Raw genomic sequence first — 27,602 nt, 5'->3', positions numbered from 1 at the left:
CTTTCAGGTGAAGTATGGTCGGTTTGGCTTTGTGTGGGATGCAGCAGTGCTGGAGTACGTCGCCAATAATGACGAGGACTGCTCGTTCTACTCCGTCAGCAACAACGCACCAGACCGTGGGTATGGTATCGCCATGCAGCACGGCAGCCCCTACAGGGACATTTTCTCCCAGAGGTAAGAGTCATAAAAGTAAACAACAGTCAGCAGCATCCATGACTGCATTTTATTTGATATTTAAAAGAAATGTTTCACATGCACACTGACCTGCAGTTTTTGCTCCATACTGTTAATTTGAGTTATATTATTTTCAGTTTTAGAAATAGCCCCAGGTCTTAAGAAGAGTTGTGAAAATACATTCTCTCTGACTTCAGGAGAGGTCATGTAAGTTTTTTACTGCTCCAAATTCATTTCAACTGCATAAAAAATGGCCAGTCCCATAAAATTTGCCCCTCTTCCTGCTTGAAAAATATCCTCTGTAGGTCAGACACCAAGTAAATAGCAGATGAAATTGTACATCCATCTTCCAGAGGAAAGAGGCGAATGGCACTTTCACAACTTGCAACCTACAACTTGTGTGCAGCCGGGTTACTTAACATCAGCACCAACCATTGGTTCACACTGAGGTTAAGCAAGTCCGACAACACGGCTTCACAATTAAGTCAGCAGCAGACAGTGTAGATGTCTCCAAACTGATCCCAGCTGTTGCCTTGTTGTTGGAGTACACAGCAGGGGTATCTCAGTATCTCATGGATCAGGAAAGTAATTGAATGCATTAATTCACTAGTTATCTGGTCCCTTATGGCTATTATGAAACTTAGCAATGTCTGCAGACACCACACATAGGTCATTCACTCATCTCCCCTTGGCTGCTGAGCTGCTGCCTTTGATGTGCTTCCATGATGCTGAGTGCCTTGTTTGTTTGCAGTTTCAGTCATATGAGGTGAAGTGTTTCTGTGAAGGCCACATAAGGGCTGCTTGCATCCCAACAGAGAATCATGTTTGCTTTATATGTGAACAAGCATGGGATCATTTTAAGAGGAGGGAAAAACAGAAATGTCTTATGCCTTCATTAAGCTGTCATAATTTATTGTGCGTGCATGCGTGCATGCGTACATGCATGCATGCGTGCATGCGTGCGTACGTGTGCACGTGTGCGTGTGTGGCAAGTGATGGAAACACAATTTATGGGCATGGGCCGGAATGTCGGAGTTTTACAGAGTGTGTGAGTGACTAGGCCTGTCTGTTTATAGCTCTATATCCAGTGGAGCATTGCGCTTCAGAATATTGCCTATCATGCCTGTTATTAAAATAAACAAGCAATTAATTGACAGGCATGTTTCCAATTCCCTCCTATTATTTTGGGGGCAACGTCACACTCTCGGGATGACAGTTTCAAACCGTTTACTTACACTAGTCCCCATGGTTCAAACAAAAACAGACACAGAAATTATCAGGAGAAAGAAATAATCACAGAGGTATAATTGTTTTGTTTTTCTCCTCTATGATTTTTTTTAGATTTTTCCTCCTGACATTCTGTATTATACAGATTAATGAAGCACAAAGATGAGGTTTAACAGGAATTGTATTAGCAGTCCATGCCCTTACACCACAAATAGAAATGTTTCACTAGGCTTGATTATGTGTGGGGGCTTGGTCATAGAAAGTCTGGAGAAGTGTTGATTACAATTGGATTTGTGTTGACTGGTGCACCCCCTTTTGTTCAAAATAGAACAATTTACTGGGTTAGATTGTGTTTTTCCTTACAATAACTAGAACAACCACCACTGTGTTTGAGCAGAACATAAACAACTTTAATACTAGTGATTCTGTTGTGGATTATATCTGCGTTTATACTGGTTTATGCAAAGATTTGCTTTATCATCAAAGTCATTTTTGGGGTTGTTATTATCAAATTATCAAGCAGTCAGTTGTGATCTCTGTATGCAACAACAAGCCCAGAATGCTGTAACCGCACATTTCTAAAATAGTGAGAGGAAGTGTTAATATATAAGCCTGTGTCCACCAAAGCGTTTTTTGCCAGCTGAAAACGCCACCTGCTGTTCTGAAAATGCCTAGCTGGGAGTGCTACCGTGCGTTTCCGAGGCGCAGTATCTTTTTTCGAGACGCTGTGGTTGCTATGATACATCATTTCCATGGAGGCGATATGTTGCAAGTAGGGTAGCCTACTTAATTTTAGTGAATGTAAAAATGTAACCGCAAAGTATGTAGGCCTACTTGCTCTGGCCCTTTGCTCTGCATGAAGAGAAAGCTGAAACATGAGAACACAGACTGTCCTTACGTGGGTTCATGAGATTTTGCGGGCGAGGAAACACCTCGGCAAGTAGACACATTGTTTCGTTCAAGATCGGATGTGCTCGGTGAGGTGATTGTCCCGCTTCTCCTGCACGAGCTCAGCGTTTTTCCCAAAGCTCAGTGCCCAGCGCGGAAAAGAGGCTCGGCGCCTCGTCACGCTCCTGCCATTTTTACCAGCTTGGAAAAACGCAGCACTCCCATTGAATTGAAAATAGACGCTGGCGTCAGAAGAAAAATGCTTTGGTGGACACAGGCCCTTAGTCTTATTAAGTTTACCAAATGACACGGGCTGCAGTATCTACAGAAATGAGATGGGCATGATTTTGTTCTCATCAGGGGATTGCTATATGGATGTCATAAAAGTCACTAAAATGGGATTTCTAAAGCAGTAACACATAGTTCAGGGTGGACGGGGCAAAAGCCAGCCCGAAACTACTGGAGTTAATGGGAGGAATTATAAAAGCAGCCAACATCTGCAAGGCCTGACAAAGCCTTCCCATATGCCAGTACATGCACATGTGTCATTAATGGCATATGTCAGGAACCACAGTCTTAGTGTAAAGATACTGCTCCTGTATCAATATATTCTGTCGGGTATTTTTTTTGTATGTTTACAATTGAAATATCATGTCTTGACATGAGATAACAGAAGAAAAATATTGACTACAGCCCCAGGCTTATCTGTCTTTGTTTCAGAAGAACACATTCTCTATCAATATCTGTTAAGGCTTTAGATTCTGTCTAGCACAACATTTTTTCAGATAACTTACTTTCCATGGGTTTGGCTTCTTCTCATAGTTGTTTTTCATAGATTCTGACAGATTTCAGACCATTCTTTCTATTGTTTTCAAATCGAGCTCCATGAAGTACTTAGAAAGGGGTCCCACAAACGTAAATATTGGGTCCCCATGCATTTCCTCTCTACATCCAAAATAATAATTAACTTAATTATGCTGACAATGCCATCTTGTTTCCACCGACTCCATCGTAAACCAAGCCTTCCCTGTGCTTGTTTGAAACTTTAAAACAACAGAATGTATGCATTTCACTAGAGCTCAAACTGTTGATGCACCCATTTCTATCCATGCCTTCAGTGACTAATTGATATAGTACAGCATTGTAAACACATTAGAATTTAGTTTGATGTCATGCTGTGCCACAATAGTCACATATTACTTGTTGTTCATAGACTAATAACTCTAGTGATATTCATATACTGAAACAGAGCTCTGTTTCTCCTTTGAAAACAAATATGCTGCACATAAACATGTGAGGCAATACTTAAAATATACCAGTTATCAATAAAAACTCAAATAGTCTGCAACTTCTGAGTAGTACTTACTTTTTGTGTATGAGTGAGTGTGTGTATTCCGCATACTTGAGAGGAGTGTTTACTATCTGCAGGTCCCCTGAGGTAATGTGAGAGATGAAAAAGAATGTATTTGTGTTGGAGAGAAAGAAAGAGGGCAGAGCTGTGTCTGTAGAAATAGACAGACTGCTACAACTTAATCATTTTCAGCCACTTTGTTTGTTATGAAGAAGGCATTGCCAGAGTGGGGTGTGTGTGTGTGTGGGGGGGGGGGGGATACTAAAGAACAAATAATGTATACTCTGTACGTGCTTGCACTTGTGTGTGGGCGCTGCTGTGTGATTGATGTAGACAGCCTGCAGATTTACCAGAGTCAGAAAACTGTAGTATAAAGGGCTAGTTTGCTAATTTAAACTGACAGCTACTGACAAAATGAAGAATAGTAAAGTGCTGAAGGGGCAAGATTGTCTAAAAAACGTAAGACATCTCTCCCAGGCATATATTATTTTGTGTGTGTCTGCAGGCATTGATGTGAAAATTTAAAATAGAAGATTTAATCCATAGCAGATGGACATCTTGAGGGTGCTGCAGTCTGATTAAGAAAAGCTGCAGGCCAGACATTTCATTGTGCATATTGAACACGAAGTTTTACATTTCGATTGCAAGATAGATCAGGTGCATCTTTGTCAGTGATTATGGACAGGACTGCAGAATTGACATTTTGACTTTATCTTCAGTGCAAGACACATTCAATGAAAGTGAATGGTAAATGTCAGTAGTAGACAGTTCAGAGAAAATTAATTATATCCTTATATCAGGGTCATATTATCAGAGTGTTGGTTTCATAAAAATCCTACTTTTCAATGTGGGCACACATGGGGTGAACAAAGAATGCCACATTTACCAAATGAATGTGATAATGGTCTCACCACCTGTTACATGAAATTCAACAACAAAGATACAGTCATATTACTGTTTTATTACCTGGCTGCAGGCAAGTGTTCATCAGTCGCCTGCGGGCTGATAGCTGAGTGCTTCTAAAATAGAGCCATGGTGTGCTGTCTTTCTGTGGGGACCATTGCAGTACATGCTGTATGGTACTCTTGAGGGACCAAATGATGTGTACAACAGCGACAAATCATTGCAGCAATCACAGACACATCACACCTCAGAGACCATGGGTTAGATTGCTGTGGTGAGTTGGCTTCATTCTGTAGAAATGATATTAGCTTGCGATGTCTGACCTGGGTTGTATGAAATTAACTACAGAGTAAAAAATAGTCCATCAGCTCTGATATTCTTGGGAAATAAGTTAGGATTTCGGACCGCTGTGAGGGATTGGAACTCTCTGAGGGCTGGGGAGGTTTGTTTATTTCATATCTTGTAATTCCAATATGTAAATACTGGATGAGAGAGGGCTTAATCAAGTTCATGATTGTGTTGTTGAGTATGGGTTTCATGTGAGTAATGTGACAGTGTAAGAAGCCAACCCCAGCTAATGTGTCTCCCTTATTGCCACATCTTTAAATACAAAAGAGATAGCAAGGGCAAGGGGTTTGCATATGTGTGTAAGTGATAACTATTAAGATTATTTATTTTTCTCTCCATCTATCACTAATATATTTGGTGCAGACTTGCATTTATTTCAGTCTTAAATCCAGCAAGCCATGCATTCTTTCTTCATTGTTCCCTCTATGTCCTACTGCTCTTTTATGTATATATTTCATATCCTATCCAGACAATAAAGTGAAGTCCAACCACAGTAAGTGATGTGTCACTAATATGAAAGTTGCCCTCTACTAAAAGTTGTTTTTAAGTGATATTAAAGTGCTCTGTGTCCCAGTGAATACAAAGTAAACTATACGACTCATAAAAACAACTTGGTTTGTGATGCTTTCAGTATTCTGGCAGGCTTTTATCTCAGCAGCACTCACGACAATAAAATTGTCAACAATAGTTAAAAAACTGTTGATGAACTGACTTGTGAAAGTTTGGTTATTGCGAACCTTGAAGTGAAATTTAATGAATCATGTAGTGGAGTTATTCTTTGGAAATGTATGTGATAAAGTAAATTGCACCATTGAAGGAAACATATAAATGGTTTTTAAAGCTGCCTTTGCAAATGTAAATCTCACACTTTAGAGGGGTTGTAAACAGAGTCTTTAGAGGAGCTGGTCCTGTACTGTTAGCTTTCTGTCACAGTTGTCTGAGGCATTTTTGAAGAACCACTTTGTTAGTATCACTGTAGGTGAAACTGTCTTTTGTTTAGCTCTGTTTAAGGAGGTGTGCTTTCTGCCTTTCAGTCACACATTTGACAACTCACTGCAGTTGTTATGCCTACAAAACTCGGTCGGTAAGTCAACTAGAGTTTCAACCATTAGTTGATTTAATGGGTTAGTCAACTGACATAATTGTTTAAGTAATTTCTTCAGCAAAAATGTTCCAGTGGATTTTCTGCTTTCCTTTGTCTTGAATCATCTTAAATTGTAAACATCTTTGAGTTATGGACTGTTGGTGGGACAAAACTAAGCCTTTGAGCTCTGAGTAAATGTGATGAGCATTTTTCAATATTCTCTGAGTTTTTAATTACCAAACGACTGATTAATTTATTAATATAATAATCAAGAGATCAATTGTTGATTAAAATATTTGTTAGTTGCAGCCCTAAGGTTAACCAGTGGTGGGTATATACAGTTGTGGCAATGTTTTGTGTGATAAATAACTTTACTGAGCAGGGCTGTGCCTTGTTTTTGAAGTTTGTAATTCATCACCTATGCCCAATGATAACAGAGCAGCGCTCACTGTCCAGTAGAGTGGAGTTTGATTGCACACAGTCTGTGCAACACCTTTTTGAATGTTACTGCAGTGAGTTTTGCCAGAAAAACAAAAGTTGCCTAGAGCAGCTTTTGCTTGCTTACATAGTAGTTATATATACTATGTTGGATGAATAACTAAAGTCTTGGAACTACATTAGGATAAACACATTTTAATTAGAACAGTTTCAATAAGGTCAAAGTCCTCAATGAAAAATTTGACTTTTACCTAATTTATTGTATTGACCATTTCTATTAGAAGATTTTCAGATTTACATTTTGGTCCCATAGGTTATGAAAATAAGACCAAAATAAAAGCAGAATGGAAAAAGAAGCACATCCACATACGGCATAAGTAACAATTTGCCAAAATTCCTTCGCCCTCAAAATGCTTCAAAATCAGGAGGACCGTGCCTGAGTTTTATGCCTGTTTGTTGTACCAAGAGCTACATGCATTATCAAAATAAGGCTTGATCAGAGCTCCTGAATTTTTTGATTGAAAAATTATTTGATTCAGTTTAAATTAAGCCGGAGGCTCCGATGCCTTTTTTTCATTCCATGGAAATCACCATCCATGGGGGAAAACAATGCATTTTTTTCCCGAGGGTTGTGAGCAAAGATAGGACTGTGGGTGTGCACAACAAAAAATTTATTTTATGTCAACTTTCAATCTTGTATCACTCTCCCTCTCACTATGTCTTTGTCTAAGCACTCTCACTCAAAAGCTGTCACTCTTCTACCAATCTATCACAGTAAAACTCAACCCACACACTTAGTGTATGCATTAAATCTTTATTAATCACAATTAATGATGGGGATGTCTCTCTCTCACTCTCTCTCTGTCTCTCTCTTACTCCCTCGACGTGTTAATGATGGTTAATGACTGTTTGACTTCTGTGCATTGTTTATCATAATCTGTTCCAGTTCACCCATACACTGTGGCTTAATGATGCTAAAGTGAAAACTTTGTTGACAAAGTGTCAATGACATTGAACCCGGAGAGCGCTAATTGGAATTATTTTGCTTTGCAAACTTTACTTGAGGGACCAAAGACTCATGGGTAAATTACCTCTCTTACCCCATTCTTTGAGTTTCAATATAGTAACATAGTTTTAATTGAAAGGGCAACATGATGGGTCAGTGACTTTCACTGGTGCCTCACAGTAGAGACGGTCTTGTGCTGGAACATTGGCCCTGCTTGGTTCGCTGTGGTGTTTCCTGCTGTGTTTGTTTCCTGTGGTGACCTGTGCACCACGTGTTTCCATGTCTTTCGAGGAGTGCATGTTGGGATAGCCCCCCCCCCCCAGCAGATATACATATGTGGATCCGTGTATGTGGGCTATACCTCCAAATTAGACTCGCTCTCACTGAATGACATCATTGCATTTTGTTTCTTGTCTTACCCAATGCATATAATATCTTTGGCCCAGACAAGAGTTATGCAATACAAGACTCCTCGCTTGGATTTGCGTTTTCACTTGGCTTTCCTGTCCTGGAGCATGGAACAGGAGTTTGTATTGCCTCCTGTCTGTGTATTAATTTGTCCAGTAAATAAAAAGTGCCAGGCACCAATGTAAGGGTGAAAGTCAATTCTGGATTGTCTGTTTTTAAAAAATAAATGAGGTTGAGTTTTTTGAAGTTCACACAGCTTGTGCATTGTTTGTAGTTTGCACTTGTTACTTATCATAATTTGTAATATGATGACTGATATGTTGGCATTAGCCCATTGCAGATCTTGCACTGAGAAAAGCAACATGTTTGAAACTATCAGGATGTCTTAAACAGTATGTTCTCTGATCTGTCAAATGTGTCTGGGACAGCTAAAGTCCTGTCTGTTCTCCTTTTGATGTGCACCCAGCTTTAGAAATCCAGCAAATTTCCTCAGCATCCAAACAGGTTGTACAGGCTGTAACTGTGAGACAGAGGCCAGCATGTTTTCTCAGCCACTAGAATGAGGAAGTGAAAGGACCCAGTCTACAACTAGGAAGGTCACTGGAGAGACTTCTGTAGTTCACTCTTTTTATATTTGGCACCAAAATAAACCCGCTCAAAAGCAAACTCAAATATGTACCACCAGTTCTGGAATAATATTTCTTCTGTCTGAGACAACTCCAGCAGTCGATGGCTGAATGAACAGACTTTCCAGACGTTGGGGTATTGATGTGTGACTTTGGGTCAGTGTGCTTCAATCTCAGCTTCTCTCAGTTTTTTTTTTACTAAAACACAGGGAGAGAATAATCAGCAGTAGTTGCACTTGGCTGACTGGGTCGATGCTGTTGAGTGTCTCTACTCCTGACTAACACTCAGTCGCTGCCCTGTGTGCAAAAGTTGTAAAGTGATTTGGACAAATAGACTAAGTGACTGTAACAGTGTAGCTGATCGTGCGCTTCTTTGTGATATATTTTTGACAGGTTTGGCTTGTTCCTTGAGGCAGCTCACATAAAAAGAAAAGTATGATGTAATGCTAATAATGTGATGCTTTATTGATTCCCCCCTCATCTCTACAGGCAGGTCAAAAATCTGCAGACCTTGTGGTGATTCAGCATCTAAGGGTACTTCGGTCGGTTGTTTACTGACATGGGTGCTTGAGCTCAGCGCTCCCTCCCAGACTGACCTCCCTAATCATAATGTCACTCTCGCCTACCCAGAGTAATTGAAATACCTGCAGCCTCGGGCTTCACCATTTTAGCACACATATTTTCACAAACAAATCCCATATTTTCTAAGTTGTGCTTGTAGCCTACTGAGACAGCAGAGTTTTGGACTCTTCTGACCCTGCCGTCATCAGATCCACAGGGAAACTACTTTTAACTTTAAAACATGAACACTATTCTCTATCATGTTTTCCAGCGAGGCTAAAGCCAAAGAGGCAGCCAGAGACTGCTGATGCTGCCAGCTTTGTGTTAAGCTAGTAACTGAGCTGTCAACCCAGTGTTCTTTTTATTTAAGGAGCTGACATCCAACGGCCGTCTCAGAGCAACAAACTCATTTTAGCATAACACCTCTGTCTCCCAACACTCATCCACCCCCCCCCCCCCCCCCCCCCCCCCCCCCCCAGCTCATTTCATTTGACATTCTTCTTTTGTTCACTCATCTTATTTTTTATCCTCTCTTACCTCCCCCCTATCCTGTCTCCCGTACTTTCTCACCTGCGCTCTCCTTTCCCACACTGTATGATTTTGTTGTCATCCATCCGTCCTGACTGAACACACTTGCCAGGCTTTGTTGCTCACCTCACATTTTCTCACTCAATTCTCTCTCTCCCCTCATTCTCTGACTCGCTTACGTCTCTTCTCCCTCGGTCTTCACGTTCTGTCTCCACCTCACCGCAACTTCAACTTTTCACAGTCTCCAACTTAAAATTGTGTGTGCTACGGAGGTGACAGGAGAAGAATATTCGCATAGAAGAGCAAGACGGCTGTAGTTGCTGCAGACACATTCCGCTGTTCCTCAGAAGGTAGTGTGTGCTCTGTGATGACACACTACGCCTCGACACCTCTCACAGAAACGGTTAAGATGTCTCTCTAGCCAGTTCTGAAATTCACTGAATTGTTTCACATTATGCTTGATCATCTAACCCACACCGCTCTACATTTTAACAGGCTACAGCTGCAGTAAAATCTGCTACTGGGGAAAGAGCAGCATGGGACATAACCTGCATTTATAGGGGCCTTATGGATGGGCCTGGAGAAGACTGCAGAATCAACACAATATATGGAGTTACAGTGCATTTAAAGGGGCAATAAGTGAGAATTTTACTCTCCCATAGAAGAAAATAGCCATAATATATCTAGAGGGGTTTGATAGCTGAGTTGATCAATACCAATGACTCAACAATCAGTTTGCCAGGTGCTGAGATAACAGGCTTTCGAAACTCACTTTGTAACCTGTGGTCTCTGTTTGGAACAGCCCCACCATCCATCTGAGTTTGAAAGACACTCCCCATACCCCAGCAGTGGTGCAGCAACGCAGTGGGAAATCTCTTAACAGTCCATTTTCACTCTAGTAGGGATATCATTTATAACATTAGGGGCTGCTCATTAAAACTGTTACAAATAGATGTTCCTGTCAAGTTAAGTTAAATTAACTCCTAAAACCCACTTTCTAGATAATACAGGGAACATATGTCACTTTTTTTTTTATTTTTTATTTACATATTTAAACATGAAGCATTTTTTGTCTGGAAGGAATTACACAGATTTAAGTCATAAGGAGCCATACAGAACTTTGATCATCCAAACACATGAAAATAACTCGATGGGTTCCCTTGTTATGACCACAAAAGGATTCTGCATTATATTTTCAACACTTTTCTCTTTTGACTTTGATGGCAGCAATTTAGTTGTGCATATGCATCACAAATATTTGCACTCCTATACTGGTGAGGATCCACACTGACATCATGCATTCCCTAACCACCTTTCCACCTTAACCATCGGGTGGAGGAAAAAAAAAACGTAACTAAGTCTTTACTCGTAGATTTTACTTATTACTGAGTATTAACAGCAACTACTTGTGTTACTTGTTACATTACCATTGATATACTTACTACTGACACCGATGCAAAGCAAGTCAATCCCGACTTTTGTACTACTGCTTTTACCCAGCAGTATTCAGTGTTTTTACAAACTATAAATTGTTGCTTTACGCCACTCTCTCCCGTTGAGTGCATGCATCACTGGCAGTAGCGGCCGGAGTTTCTTTCTACAAGTTTCACGTTCACTGCTTAATTTGTAAATTATTAGCTTAGGTTAGTAATTATAATATTATTACTGTTTTGAAAATAGTAATCCCTTACACTACTAGTGAATGGGAGGGAAGTAATATTATTGTTACTAATAATATTATAGTAACTCAGTAACACGTTACATACATACGTAACGCTGCTCGTAAAGAACTTGTTGGAAAAGTGAGGACCCAACTAAAGTTCATAACCTTATAAAAATGTCATCATTCTGGTCCTAACAAACACACATATACAAGAACACAATTGTGTGTTTCTCCGCAGGAAAGAGGGACACAACATGAGGGACACAACATGTCTTTTCCTGTCGTTTCATTATGTTGCCATGTGCTATGAGCCATGTTTTCTAACTTTTCTGCACAATGCATATGTGCAACTATCCCTACATTTTTCTTGTGCTATTCTCTCTCTCTTCTCCACTGTGTGATCTCAGTATGATTTTTTTACCTCTATTTTGTCACCTGACAGAATTCACAGCATTCTCTCAGCGTTCACATATTCCCTTTAGCCTTATCTTCCTTTCCTTTGTCCCTTACTCCTTTATCCAGATCTCCATGGTGTTCTTTTTTGTTCTGCTTGAGTCAACTAATAATGTGTGATCATCCCACCATCAAGGCTGCTGCCATATAGTTGCCATGGCAACATCTAGTCCACGTAGTAACGGCCAATGCGGAGAGAACGGTGAGGCAGAGACAGAGCGCGCACATACACAGAGGCACACAACAACCACACGGGCAACCCTCGCTCATTTGCTTTAACAGCCAGTGGGAGTGTTAAAGTCATTATAGATCTCCCCAGTCAAAGTCAACGATCTTAAAGTCAGGTGATAACTCATTACGCATACATGGTGTTAATGCATCTCCCAGCACACCAGCTGTTTCATAGACATACTCAGGAAGATACACGTATGCATACACCATATCCACACACACATACTATATAATAATACACTGTTACAAACGCACATACAGTCATTCAGTACATATACACACATGCACACACAGGACATCTGTTTTACGCAAAAGAAAATGCCTTAACAGCCAGATAGACACAAATTGCACTTGTAATTACAGTTCTCCTATCACACTCACTTCACTCCCCTCTTGCATGCAGCTGACATTGACATTGCAACCCTCACATCTACTGTACATTTTCATTGGCAAAACAACGCATATTGTTAGATGTTCACATGCAGTTGACATTAATATAGCAACCCCTGTAATGGATAATGCAGGCCATGACCCTAATACCGCTACTGTACTACCACAGACTGCAATGATGTGTAGTAGATGCTATTTTTAGTGATTAAAGTGATCTATTTTTTTATACCCCAGGCAGCAGTGTGCTCACTGACGCCTTGAGCAAAAAACACTTACAGCCCCTGGAGGAGAAAAAAAACTCACAAATAAGTATACAACCCCAGTTTAATATTCTTCATTCAGACGCAAAACAACAAAGCAAAACAAAGTTTTCGGTAAGCACACTGCTGTGGGGAAATAAATTAGATCAGATTTCTTCTCCTGTGATCTTTTCATGAACTCCATCAAACTCTGTGTAATGTAGTGGATTTTTTATGAGGACATAAAGACTGTAACACACACCCCCACACACACACTTATTAAACTAACTACTAATTAGCTGCTCCTAGCTTGCATTATTGTCATTGTTTCTGAGCAAAACATGCACACATTTGAGTGTGTGAATGGGCTTGTACTGCTTGTGCATGCATTCACATAGTATAGTATTTGTGTTACTGTGTTTTGAGCATATGTGTGTGCGCAAGCCAATCTGTGTGTTTTGTGTTGTGTTTTTTTGAGGCGAGATGTGTTTCTTTTGGTTAGAGAGCGGCAGACAAATTAGAGATCGAGACAGATGGTGTACTGCAGGGAACCTTTGACTCAACCCATGTTTTTTTTGTCAGGCAGCTCACAGTGGCCTTTCATCCTGCTTGTCAGCCATGGGACACAGATAAATGAAGAACAGCTTTTGTGTGTTTAAAAATGATCATCACTGTGCTCCCTTTTTCTCACAAAGTATTCCTTACCCAGTAGCTGCCATGAGTTAACAAAGATCTCTTCTAGGCTCACTGCTAACTCTGATTTTACACGTGTGGAGTCATTCCGAACACACTTACATAATCTGTAAGTGATCTAGACTGATACACAAGGATTAGAACTAGAATTACTCAGGGGGGCTCATATTCCGTTTGAGTTACTGGATTGCCATCACATTTAAAAGGGCCCTTTAGTGTAGCATGTTATCTTCCTCTTCACTTTTGGTTTCCACCATCTGTCCAAACTCAGGCAGGGTTTAGTATTTTGACGTTAGGAAAAACATGGCACAAGCATCACATAATATTACCAGCATGGTCATCATTTCTATCTTCTTTCCTGCAAGTGTTAGAGTTGAATCAGTGTTTTTTTTTTGTACATCAGTGGGCAGGATAAAGGCAACTTAACCTCAGTGAGATAAATCTAAGGTAAATGTAAATGTAGCTGTGTGCATGCGCATGTGTGTACTTGTGAGTGCATGTCCGTGTTAGGCTTTGATTCAAGGGCCTATCGGGAAGGCAGCTTTTGCATAATTCTGATAGGCCAATTAGTGCAGAATGATAGATGATGAGCTCCACGGGCGGACAGGGTCATTATAGAGGGGAGAGAGAAAGCACTCTGTCCTGAATCTCAAATCTCTTCTTCTCCGTCCTACCTCAAAGTTACATACAGCTTAGTCCCATCCTAATAATTCCTCCGATGAAAGTTTCCTTTTGAAATGTTTGTTTCTATCTTTGATCAACTTAGGAAGTCAGCCTTTTTGTTATTCTTTGTTGTTTGGTTTGGCATCGTTTTGATTGTCTAGAATAGGATATGAAAATGTTGAGTATTTGAATTCATCAAATTGAAAATGGCCAGTAACCCCAACATGCATATATTGTATTGTATTCCTCTCTGCAATGAAAGAAATGTTAAGTACCTTCTCCATTGCTGATTTTTGTTCCCTGTCAACAGTTTTATATTTTGTAGAATTATGTCACAACAGCGTTTACTGTCAATAGTAATTGTGTTCACAGATGTTAAAGTAGATAGATAATTCCACTCCTTAAGTGCTGCTCTGTGGCCTGTGTGATATGACATTTGTGACACATAAGAACAGTCAACTCATAAGCAGAGATAACAGACAGAAACTCTAAACATAAAGCATGCCTCTTTTCGTTTGACATACATGAAAAGACATCAACTCAGACAAGAAATCTTTAGAAATTGGCTGCATTCCAAATAAAACATGATGAAATGTTTTGACAAAACATTCCCTGGCTTCTTTGATAGGTTGGATCGCTCTTATGCCATCTCATTAGCCTGTGTGTAATCTGTCTCTTTCTGTAACAGTCTGACAGAGTGCAGGCTTGTTTGTGTGTGTGTGCATGTGTGAAGCATTTGTTGTCAAAGTGTCAAAGTGACAGATAAAAAGGTCAGTACTGTATGAAAGGCACAACAATTCCCGGGGTGGGGGGGGCTTGTTTTAACTTTCGTAAAAAGTGATTTTTCTGTGATGCTGTCATCAGCTCACATCACCTAACTAGTAAGGATGTGGTTGAGTTTAATTAAACACAGGTGCTGTTCATGTCAACATGATGTTACATATTAAGAGTACGTCCTGCATGCAACAGTGAAGTGTTTTTGCACCATTACACCTCCAGCAATCTAGCACTCTGTGGGTGCAAGTAGTGTTCAAGCGTGAAGCAATTTCTGTGTTTTTACAGTACAATATGACAGTCCAAAAAGTAACTTACTAACATGTTTGAAAGAAAAAGGAGCAGGGCCCACTGCACCAGTAAAAAAAAAAAAGAAAGAAAAAGAACAGATACAGGATTGATGTACAATAAGAGATTTCTACTCTGACTACCTCTTCTTCATGTCAGTAGAGTAATAACCAGGACATACAACTAGGCCAGTGCTGTCACTATACTACTACTGATGAACACGATTGCAGATCAGATTTGATTTGAGTCAATATTGCATATCATCTACACAAAGTTGTATCTAATCTTGGCGATATTCTTTGCCAATCTGAGCCAAACGATCCTAAAATCAAGCCGGCAGTTGGTGGACATGATCTCTTATTAGAATGGGTTTTTGTGGATTTGCTGCTCAAATTGTTTATTTTTTTATTCTCTTCTCTTATATTGGGATTCTGTCTCATCAGTTACAACCATAGCTTGTATTTCAACTATGTAGTTCCCCAATCCAGCAGCTCAGTAGAGCCCAGGAAGTGATGAGGGAGTGTCCCTAAACAAGAGTGACGTGGTTATAGAGCCGACGTGCTGAGCCTGTTTAGCTGATTTACATTGAAATGAGCCATGTTTTTCTTGCTTTTGGATGAAATTAATTATATAAACAGTCTAAGTGCTCATTTGCATTTCATGATTGATTTCAGTACATTTGGTGTATTCCATATGAGGAAAAATGAAGATGAGAAATGGGCACTGTCACTCATGTCAGCATGTTGTCATTGAAAATGCAGGAGGCGTTTGCCCCCAGGAAATTCTGCAGATAACTGCAAACATCTGTCTCTATGTACACATGTATGAATCCTGTCTAAGTTTGTGTGGACATGCGTGCAGTCAAGTTTGTGACTTTGTTCATTTCGGAATGTGTATAAACCCTGTTGGTGTCAATCATTGTGTTGGCTAAATTTATCTACAAGGGATTATTTCCATCTATTAGTTTTCTGTGCTAGTATGTGTCTGCCTATAAACATGTGCACACACACATTCCCAGATTGGCTTTTTTCTCTCTTTGTCTCTCACCTACTCCGTGCCCCTCTTTCCCCCATGCCAGATCGTCTGTTAAATATCCAGCCAAATGCTAACAGAGCCGCTATATGCCTGTCTGCGTGTGTGCAACTCTCCTCCAAACCAAAACGAACGACCCAGTTAAATAATAAGATGAAGGCTAACAGAGGGACCCCATCAACCTCTGAGCTGTATCCTCTCTGAAGCCATCAATCGTGGGACTAAAGCTAGGCTGCATAATGACATTGTGGCAGTGTACTTGCGCTGTGCTGCAAAACATATTAATGTTAGCCATAATGAGTTTGACAGCCCAATATGGTTGTCAGGGATCAGGAAGGAGTTTTAACTGGCAAACACTGCCCTCAAATGGAAGAGAGGAGTTACTGCAACTGCAGTAAAAGCTGCAGTGTCAAGTTTTGTGCAATTAACTTGTGTGTGAATATTTTTCATTCTCTGATAGGTTTTAGTGTTTTGATTCTGTAATCTTTAAAATGGGACTTATTTCTGTATGTGTCTCTTTCAATTGCCAGAAAACTGAATTCACAAAAAAACAAAGTCTGATTTCACAGATATGATTTTTTAATTGACGTGAAGGCTAACATTTTGTAGCTTCTGTGTCAGGATGTGTGAGTGTGTGTTTAAAGTATGTGCACTTACTGCATATGGCTCTATCTTTACATGCCTGTGTCTCCTGTCTACATCCTAGAATCCTGGAGCTGCAGCAGAACGGTGACATGGATATACTGAAACTCAAGTGGTGGCCCAAGGACAGCCCTTGTGATCTCTACAGCTCAATCCAGACACGACAGCGCGGCAACGCCCTGGACATCCACAGCTTTGCTGGCGTTTTCTGCGTCCTGGCAGCTGGCGTGGTGCTCTCCTGCCTTATTGCTATGGTGGAAAGCTGGTGGTCACGGAGGAAGGGATCCAGGGTCCCCTCCAAAGAGGTAGGGGGATGGATGGGTTACCGAAAAGGCGGAATGATGGTACAGAGAGGGATGAAGGGCCTACAATAGATCCCAAGTCTTCTAGTGGTGAAATAGGTAGAGAAAAAAAGGAGGGATAAAAAAAAAAAAATAGGATTGAACAGATAATGATGGGTTTGGTTTCAGGTCTAGTTGAGGCAAGAGGAGAGAGTCTATACTTTGTGGCCAGGGAGTTGGAGGGAGAAAAAAAGAGTCCTCAAAGCCAGGATAAATAAGGAAGCAAGATATGAGCAGAGCCTTCCTTTTGAGGGAGTTGTGACACTGACGACGTCTGAAACCTTTAAAAACCTCATGTTCATAATGTCACAACGTAAATTTGCACAGAAGCAACATCAGCAATATTATCCTAATAGCACAGGCCGCTACTGTGTGTTTTGCTAAGCTTTTACACATTCTGTCAACAAGAATGCCGGTTATGCTATATTCACTCTCCAGTGATATAACTGACATTGATTTTTTGTGTAGTTGCATGTGTAAGAAGGGAAAGAATGGTCAAACAGGACTGTCAGCTTATAAAGCATCATTTTATTTACATTTTATTACTTCCAATTGTTTGCGGAATTACAGTCACCATCAAATTATCAAAATGATAAACCAAAGAGATATTCTCTGCCAAAAGCAAACTGAATTAAGCAGTAAATTTAAATGAATTTAGTTGAAGAGATCTATTGCTCATATTATTTCCTTCTTAGTCCTTTGTTTTTGTTTTTTAGTTTTTTTTTTAAACCTGTCCTGCCCAGCAGCCTGGTATAGAGTATGATGAGCTGGATACCATATTGTGGCAGACAGATTTTACTTTAACAAGAGAGTATTAATATACTCCTTTGTCTGTTTTATTATTTATTTCATTATGTATTGATTTGTCACCGGGCCGGACAGGGGGGCAGACACGGGGATGGGGGGGCACAAACAGACAGCACAGAGAAAGGACAACACTGCAAGAGAAGGGGGATGGAAGGTGGGGACAACGGGGAATAGCAGAGGGAAACACCAATTGCAGAAAGCAACGAAACCTGCAATAGAACAGAGAGGGGTGCTTGGGGAGGAGAAAAACAACAAACAAACAAACAAACACAAACAAAAAACAAACAAAAAAATAATAATAATAGTAAAAGACAACCAGCCAAACAGCAGCACTAAACAGCTGAAATAGTAAGACAACTAAGAGAAAAATGAAAACAAGACAATCCACAATCCACGCACAATAAATAAGCAACACAGCACAGCCATGAGAGCTGGAACAATAACAATTCATTTAAATAAGTAACTGAAAGAAAAGCATCAGGAATAATTCTACCAGGGACAACCTAAATTTGTTTGTGTCTATGTGTGCGACTGTGTGTGTCTGTGTGCGTGTGGGTGAATGTGTCTGTGTGCGTGTGGGTGAATGTGTCTGTGTGCGTGTGGGTGAATGTGTCTGTGTGCGCATAAGCCTGTTAAAGAATATAGTTCTTGTGTGCCACACATACCCCAGTATCCAATAGGGGTGGGAGAAATAAATAAATAAATAAATAAAAATATGACCCAGACCCAACCAACAGACGGCCAAAAAAATAAATAAATAAATAACGCAATGCCGACGGAACGCTAGAGGCATAACCCGGACCGACCGCGGCCCGCACACAACATAGACCAGTGCCCCGCACCCCACCGCCGCACAGCGAACAACCAAAACGCCCAAATGCCACGCAATCATCAACATCAATGCACAAGTGACGAGCACAAAGCGCAAAGGACCTCAGACCGCATGTCCCGGGGGAAGCTGAGGTTCCAAAGCCCCGAGCCCCAGACCACCACACACCCCCGAGGTAGCTCAGCGCAGCCCCAACCCAAAGCCCAACAATCCCCCGCCAGAGCCAGAGCCCCTCCGGCAGCCCCAATGCAACCCCCCACCTCACCGTTCCCACACAATCAGGAGCACTCCGAGTACCACCAGGTTATCGGAGCTGGCACAACCCCCTCCCCCCCACAAGGGAGCAGGTCCGGAGCGGTAAGGACATCGCCCAGGGACAGAACGGCCCAACACACAGGAGGCAATGCCACTCAGGCTAGGCCAGGCCAGGCGACCCTCATCCCCGCGCCCTTCCCTCCCTAGCAGCAAAGCATCCCCCCCCCCACCGTCCCCAAAGAAAAGAGACAGCAATCTAGAAAAGAGACAGCAATCACCCCGCGACAGCAGCAACAGCCCCTCAGCCCTAGGAAGTCAGCAGATGCACCCTGCCCCTAGGACCCACCTAGGGGCAGGAATCTCCCGGCACCCCACGACTCAACCTGACCACGATCCAGAGGGCCGCGACGCGACCACAAAACAACCATTGACACACCCCAAAGCACAATCCTTCCACACACAGGATCCCCGTACAACCACCAAGCATCCAGTCCGGGCACCAAAATCCAGAGGAGACACCCCCCAACCAGCTCAAAAAGGACCAGCCCGCACCCCCAACCCACCCCGTCAACCCCATGCTTCCCGGTCCACCACCCCTCCAACAACCAGCCGCCAGACCCCTCAGAGAACCGAAATACAATTATCAGGATGCACAGCATGCACACAGGACAGAGCCGCATACCAGCCCAGTTCAGGCCCGCACCTGAGGCCCCCAACCCCCAACAAGTACGCAAGCCAATCACGACCTACAGGTGAGCCAACCAACACTACCCCGCTACCAATCTAACTAACGCCACACAACAGCCAAGTAATGCACTGCACAGGAGAGATCCCACCGCCCGCACCCTCCCCCCCGCCCGGACCCACACACAGGACCCACACACAGGACCCACAGGGAGGCAGCCAAGTAGCGAGCGCCACCACATCCGCACAGCGCGCGAGTCAAAATCACCACCGATACCAATAACCGCGCGACACCCAAGCAGAGTGGCTACCCACCCTGCAGCGGCCGCGCGCCGAATACAGGGCAAACACCGGTCCCCCGTCAAGCCCGCGCCCCAGGCAGCCCAAGCGCCGCACCACCGCCCCCCGCCAACACCACGCCATCAATCAACACTAAAAAAAACCAAATACGATCCCCCGACACCTTTCAATCAAGTCAGAATCCCCCATGCCTGCTCTTAGTCCTCATCTAAAGAACTGCCAATATATTGATATGATATTATACTGATGCCAAATAAGACATCTAACATGAACTGTGATGTAATATTTGTTGGCCTGGGTGACACATTCATGATATACTTATTCACATTATACACTCATACTGGGAGAGTTTAGGTACTGTGAGTTCTCTTTACACCTTTACAATGTACATCCACCACAGTCCAACTCCTCAATATGGATGAGTTAGTGGCATTATTCTAAAATGACTTTTGAAATTAAGTATTTACTCAATTGGCCCTATAATGTATTCAGTATTCTGCTACTGCCGGTGTCCTACATAATCTCACCTCTTTTGTTAAGTTTTAATAATGCTACTTTGATGGTTAATTTAAAATCAGGCAAATGTGTCAGTGTCAACAGGGTAATCAGCCAGTTATTTTTCCGAAAAGTTAATGTTTTAGAGAAAAGAGAACATTGGCAATGTTAAAGCAGAATACAAAAATAGCCAGAGGGGCTGTTGGAATGCTGCAGTATGCCTTCGCCGAGGCAGAGTCAGAAACACTGACTCACAGTATTAGACATGTATATTTATACCACCGTTCTCTCCAAAACAGTGGCAACACTCCACCTTATAAATTGGCGGCAGCACTCTGTGAAATATCCAATCAGCCTATGTGCGGTTGATCACCTCAGCAGGGACATCATTTGAGGAAATCAGAGTGACTCTGGCAACATCTTCCCCTTGTAGAGACCCCGCTGTCTGTTGTGATTTGGTGGCTTTGTTTGCTCCACTATAGACAGGATAGGTAACCCCTTCAAAGACAAACCCAAATGGCTGAATGTATAGTCTATATATGCATTGTAATTACAAGCTCAGGCCCATTTCAGAATATAACAGTGCTAGCCATTGTTGCGACCTCTCTGTTTCAGTAGCTGTTTTATCCCCAAAGGGATTTGACGAGGATTTGAACCAGCTTCCAGTTGAACTTCGAACGCCAACCCACCTTGTCAACTTCCATGCCTACTGCTGTGTTTACCAAAACACAGAGGGAGACGGTGTTCAACTAAATAACTTTAATCAAAACTGTGAAATTGCAGCAAAGTGTTGCAAATTTGGTATGCAAAACAGGCCACTGATGAAGTGAAAGAAATGTAATTATGTGTGAAATAATATTTTCACTTTTGGTTTAGAGTTAATTATTTATGCGTTGGTAACAAATTAGACTGAGGCATGAAGCAGCACAGATTAATTTTAGTTGAAAATGTTTTTGCCATCAGGTAAATTACTCCAGCCTCAAACAATTGTGTTGTCCCTTCTGAGGAAGCTTTTTGACAAAGACAAGCTAAGGTTAACTTGTGGATAATGACTTTGGAGGATTATTGTAGAACGGTTACCTAACCTATCATTCAACTTTTGTCCTTAGAGATATAAAACCATCTTACCGTCATCAGAACAGAGATGTTTTGAATGAAATACCATTACAGATATTGTTGCCTGGTTACCAAAATGGACTTTAAAGGGTAGAAAAGGATGACCATTACACTAATTAGGACTACCAAAGTGAACATCTCTGCATGACTCTGACTACCAGAAACAAGTAAGAGAGGCCTGTCCCCATCTCCTTAATCTTTGGCGTCATGCTAATTTAAAGTTCCACCAAGAATAAATTAGAAAAGATGAGAAAAAATATGGGAATGGAAATTGTGACTATACCCAGGATGATTTAGTGTCAGATCAGGTTACTGTTCATGATAAAAAGACAGATAACACCAATCATCTGGAAAGTAATTTAGAGGGAAAGTTTTAACTTGAAAACACTATGAATCATCGGTCCCAAATGATTAAATGAGCAGCTCCTGGTGGAACATCGATAGATCAACACAAATTAATGCATTACTACATCTCTACAATTTCTAGCTTTTGGATTTCATCTACTCGTAGGTCAGCATTTAACTGTAGTGTACACAAGCTGGTTTGACAAATGATGTCGTGATAGCTGGGTACAGGGATTTGGACCCTAAACGCAGGACACTCAGACGAAGCAGGTACAATTAATAGTGTTTATTTACAACTGAACAAAAAGTTAACAAGCTAACGTGGTGTAGAGGCATGTAAGGGTCAAAAACAAACGAGCAGTCCAAACACAAGGCAAACAAATCAACGATATGAAACGCAGACAATTCGAAGCAGACGACCGACAACAGACAATAGCAACACGCTGACTTAAAGGGTAACCTTGGTCTTTTTCAACCCTATTTTCCCATGTTTTTGTGTGTGTGACTAATTAGGACATTTTAGGTCCAATATTGAGCGAGCACGTAAAATAGCACTTTTACCTCATTGGTTAACCCCTCGATCAATTAGTTTGTGTTTGGTGTTTTTAACTCTGTAAAACACCAAAGTCACACAATAACACAAACAAACTATTTGACCGAGGCAGCAGACCAGCAACTTCCGTGTTCTGCAAGGTAAAATGACAGGAGCGATATAGTGACTTGTTTCTGGTTAAACAAAAACAATCTTACTCTTTAAAAAAGCCAACACATTGTCAGACACTAGTAACACCAATCTGAGCCTGTCATTGGCAAAAACAAGCACTTTAATCGACATACTTGGATTACGTTGTAGCCCTGTCTCGCTGCACGCTCACCCAAAACTGGACTAATTTTCAAAAGTCAAAAAAGCCACAAGGAAGGATTTACCAAAATAAAACAGGAAATACAAAACAACAAAACCCAAACTCATGACATCTTGGAAGTTTCACACAGCTTTGTATACTGCACTCCAACACACTGCGTTAATAGCTTGAAACTGATCGACAGTGGCAAATTATTTGTATTTATCACTTCTCCTTTAATTTGTTTAATTTAACTTACATTTCATGTGGATTCTTCTGTCCTCTTTAGAAAAAGAATTAGTTTAATATTAGATTTGCTGATGTTGTGAGAAGATTTCTGCACACTGTGAATACACAAGCAGGAGCTATAAAGTCTCAGACTCATCCCATCTCAGTCAATTTGCGATGTGCAAGATCCCCATGCACCTGACATGATGTGCTGTTAAACAGACTACAAGCTTCAATGACAATAGAGCAACATGTTCAACAGCAGGTTGACTGCAGTTCGGTTTACTTAAGCTCAATTTAGATCCTTCTATATTGCTGCCATAATTACATTCTTAACCATCTAATTGCTTTGGTAAATTAAGTTACTTAAATATTTACTGTGCATTCTACCGACCATTATGTAGAGATCCTAGTACGAGGCGAAAACAGATATTGCTTAGTTGAGCATTGTGCCTAAATATGATTTCTAAGGCCCAGTTAGGTGAAACCCCATTGCTGCTCCCAACATAACCAGAAATATGTCTGTTAAATATGTTGGGTTGCAATCTATTGTTTATAATAATTTCTGAAGTGTCCTAGATTGTATGTTGCCACACATGCAACATTGGCACCCAACCGGTTTTGATCAGGCAACAATTTATTTTTTCTTCAGTACACACAGCAACAGACATCCCATATACCCCCTACCTCCAGCCCCCTGCTCAGTTACCAGCTTTAATCTGTCATTCAGATCAGTAGTCATGTCCGCCACCGAGCATCCACAAAGACAACAAACTCTTATTTGAACCCAAAGTCGTGTTAAGCACAGTGTGGCTCAGCTGCAACACGCACAAACACACATGCCCCCTGCCATCTTCATTAGCCACTAAGAGCAGCCAGTGGAATCAACCCCTGACTGAGTGCAGGAGTGGCATCGCAACAGCGAATAGGAGGGACAGCAGGGATTTAACCGCTGATAGTCTTTGATTATCTTTGCAGATCTTGTTCAGTGTTTTGCATAACAAGGCATCGGGCAGAAAGTGACATACGGAAATCATTATTATATATATATTATATATATTATTGATTTAGAAGCCACACATGGATGATAGGGTGCATTTCATATTTATGTGCACTATAATACAATTTCAGTTATTGATATTACTATTATTTGGTTCAGTGTCTCATTAAGCGCCAATAAAAGAGGCATATAGTTTTCAAGTTGTTTTGTTTTTTATGTTTAGAGGAGGGAGTAGGATTTTAGTTGACACACAAACACAAATCAAAACAATGCATTTGGAGCAAAGCAATGGGATATCCATGTACTGTATGAACAAAAAGTGCATCATGAGATTAGCTCCTTTAATTCTTCCATATTGAAAATGAAGTTGGCTCAGTCAGCCGGGATTGTTTTTGATAGTTGACCCCTGACATTTATCCTTCAACCTGTCAATGCGCTGACCTATTGATTGCCGTTGGTTTAGCTCAAGTTTTGATCCAAGTAACATCAAGGGGTCCATATGCTCCAAATAAACTGCTTGTCGGATCATCAGCCAGCATCTGAAACCACCTGCATCCAATCCTTTCCGACAAGCATGGCCACTTCATTCGGCAAGTGGCCAAGTGTATGGAATTGAGAAAGTAGGCAGGATTTGAACTCTATTTTCATTCTCTACAGAACTACTGTCATCACTTTTTGTGTGTATAAATGAGTGTAACAAGATGAATGCCATTGCGGAGATACTGCCCCAAAGCGTGCGCTGTTATCCCAATTTGCATACAACATTTCAACATTTCGCCAGCTCTATGCCATCAAGCTATTCACTTGGCCTTTGAGTATGGCAGAGTGAGACAAAGAACACTTTTGTTTTTAAACGTCAGACAACATGTCATACAAATAACTTTGTTTCAAGCATACTGCGGCATAAACCAGGGCAGGCAACGTTGGAAAACTTGCTAGGGGGACAGCTAGATTTTGAAGTATTCAACCGCAATACTTCCACCTGCTCTCTTCAGGCCTCCCTAAAAAGGCACTCCCCAAAAACTAATTTTCATGCGTACTGAGTGTGCACAGGTAGGCAGGTAGGTAGGTGGAGTGGCAGGTAGGCCAGCCAATCATTTAATGTAGACAGATTTAAATGATTGGTTGTGCTTATTACAGTCCTGTCACAGATGCCAGATATTTTTCATTCTTGATGTAAAGAAGATTTCAACAATTATAGCTAGATATTAGTTCTTATTTCTTCTTAAAATTACCATGTGACTCAGATCTCAAATCATCATCTGAGCAGAATCGTTCCAAATGGGCGACCAGCTGCAAAGATGGTTGCTTAGAACAGAACAGAGTAGAATCAAGCTGGGACCACTGCAGTATGTCCTGGCTCAGTGGAGGAAGGAAGACAAATTGAAGTCAACTTCAAAGCAGCTAATTAGATAAATTGCATATGTTGCATTTTATCGACTAGGGAAAACTCTGTCTCTGCATGCAATTTGGCCTTAGTCATAGCCACTGGAGTAAGTCTAGTGTGTTTAATGTCATCCAACTTCCTAAAGTTAAATTAATAAAGTGAAGCAAACCATAAAGCTTGTAATTAACTCCACTAGACGCCTTGCTCTCTGTCAGTTTAAATGAAGAACTCCTTGGCCTCCGTCTTGCTGTCACAGTGAATGTTAACACCACTTGAGAGCATCACACCGAGCCAAGAGCATGCAGCTCCCTGTGCATTTTTGCAAGCTTCACATAAAATAGGAAAGCCTGGTGACCCGATGTTTATGCGTGGGCCTAAAAAACTTGGCTTACTAAGATACATTGGCACCAGGAGTATGAATTGGGAGTGCAGACTTGGCATGAGGACTCTCGTTCCAATGCTGCTCTAGCACAGTGAGTTACTACATATATAGACTTACTGTATTGAGAATTCAGGCTAATTTTAGCCACATAGTGTTTTACATGGTTTTCTCCCTTATTATTGAATGTTTTAACAGACTGACAATATTCCGTTTGAGCCGTCATGGCGATTATGGAAATCACTAAAACCATTGTGTTACATTTTTGCTAACTCTAACTCTAACTCTTCCTTTGGCTTCATCTTGGGGCAGAAATTGAAAGAGTTAAATCTTTTTATCTTTTAATTGATGACAGTCTTAGTTTTAAAGGACATGTTGAACATTTGGTTAGGAAACTGAGGCTGAAAATTGGCTTTTACTTTAGAAATAGGCTGTTTTTCTTTTAATGCAAAAAGGAAACTTGTAGCTGCAACATTTACATCCATTCTGGATTATGGTGACCTCATATATATGAATGCCCCAACCCAAGTATTGAAACTACTGGACTCTGTTTATCGTGCCTCTTTGAGGTTTATCACAAACTGTAAGCCTTGCACACACCGCTGTGAACTTTACACACATGTGGGCTGGCCAGCACTGGAGAATCGTAGACTCACTCATTGGTATATGTTCATTTATAAGGGTATTCTGCGTTTGCTCCCCTCATATCTGTGTGAATATAAGTGCCTGGACTGTATTCTTTACGCTCACAAGACTCACTGCTACTGTCTGTACCAAGTGTCCTCACAGAAGCTGGTAAGGTGGCATTTCAGTATTCTGCCCCCACAACATGGAACAATTTACAAAAATACTGGAAATTAAAGGAACTGGTTTCAATAGGCCAGGTTAAACTCTTACTCAAAGGTTTGGAAATGAAATCTGTGGTTTGTAAATGTTTTTAAATAGTCTTATTGAGATTCCCATTGAGATTAGTAATCTCAATGGGACTTTCCTGGTTAAATAAAAAAAATCTATGAGCAAGTTCACAAATGTAAAAAGGACTGATATACACTGAGTGTTGATTGTTGAATAAGACCTGTGGATTATGTATTCAAAAGTACACTGACAGTGCTTACTATTTCTAATTAGAAAATGAATAGACTCGTCCTCCTTTGTCCTACCTGAAGATGACAAACAGCTTCCCCAATATAGCTGCTCTTACAGTGACACACACCAATGCGCTAACACTCCCAAATGCATGCATACACATCATCAGTGCCTCATATTTATCTCGCCTTTTCCGTCATGCCAGGCTTGTGTCTCAATATAACAGATATGCCACATCATGAAACCCATTATACATTTGTTCAGTTTGTTGTAAACATGCTTCATAAACCCCAGCTGTTTTCAGTTCATGTTCATTCCCTCCCTCACCAGTAGAAATCAAGAATCAGGTTATCTTGCCTCTCAATACACAATTTAAGATTGACCCGATTCACTTAAAATCAATAAATACTGGCACAAGTCATGACCCCATTCATCCATCAGATTATATGACGAAAACACCATCCCCACCTTCCACACACGCTTCCTTCATACATGAAAACCCACAATCCACTGTTCAAACTCTAATACAACTAAGCTGTTTCTGTGTGTCTCTGTTTCTTATACATAGTAAAACATGCACAATCACATACTATATATGTCTGTACATGTCTTTGCATTCATACTGTATGCTGTGATGCTGTGGTAACTGCTTTTGACTGTGGGCCATGTGTCAGTGTTTGTGCTATGGTTCTGTGTTGTGGAATGGCTGACATTGTGATATATGAGCCTGCTTCTTGATGTAAACATTTTGCCCATGAGTTTTTACTACCGGGCTTATACACTCACAAACACAAATGCACATATTTCCACAAAGATGACTAATGTGGGTCACCAATGGTGAGAAATGTATCATGATAAAGCACATTTTACATCAATATGCACACAAAATAAAAGGGAG

At 41.1% G+C, this 27,602-nt stretch overlaps 1 protein-coding gene across 1 annotated transcript in view; it reads left to right on the top strand.

Annotated features, from left to right (window-relative positions):
- Positions 1-27,602, top strand: part of grid2 (glutamate receptor, ionotropic, delta 2) — a 460,903-nt gene that overhangs the window by 428,558 nt on the left and 4,743 nt on the right. The window contains exons 14-15 of the mRNA XM_046034186.1: positions 8-174; positions 16,675-16,915. Coding sequence (XP_045890142.1) covers positions 8-174; positions 16,675-16,915 — 408 coding nt within the window. The remainder of the gene's footprint in view (positions 1-7; positions 175-16,674; positions 16,916-27,602) is intronic.

Source organism: Micropterus dolomieu, linkage group LG21, assembly GCF_021292245.1.
Source record: "Micropterus dolomieu isolate WLL.071019.BEF.003 ecotype Adirondacks linkage group LG21, ASM2129224v1, whole genome shotgun sequence".
Taxonomy (NCBI): domain Eukaryota; kingdom Metazoa; phylum Chordata; class Actinopteri; order Centrarchiformes; family Centrarchidae; genus Micropterus; species Micropterus dolomieu.
Note: the sequence above shows the minus strand (reverse complement) of the source record. Positions and strands in the feature narration are given on the sequence as shown.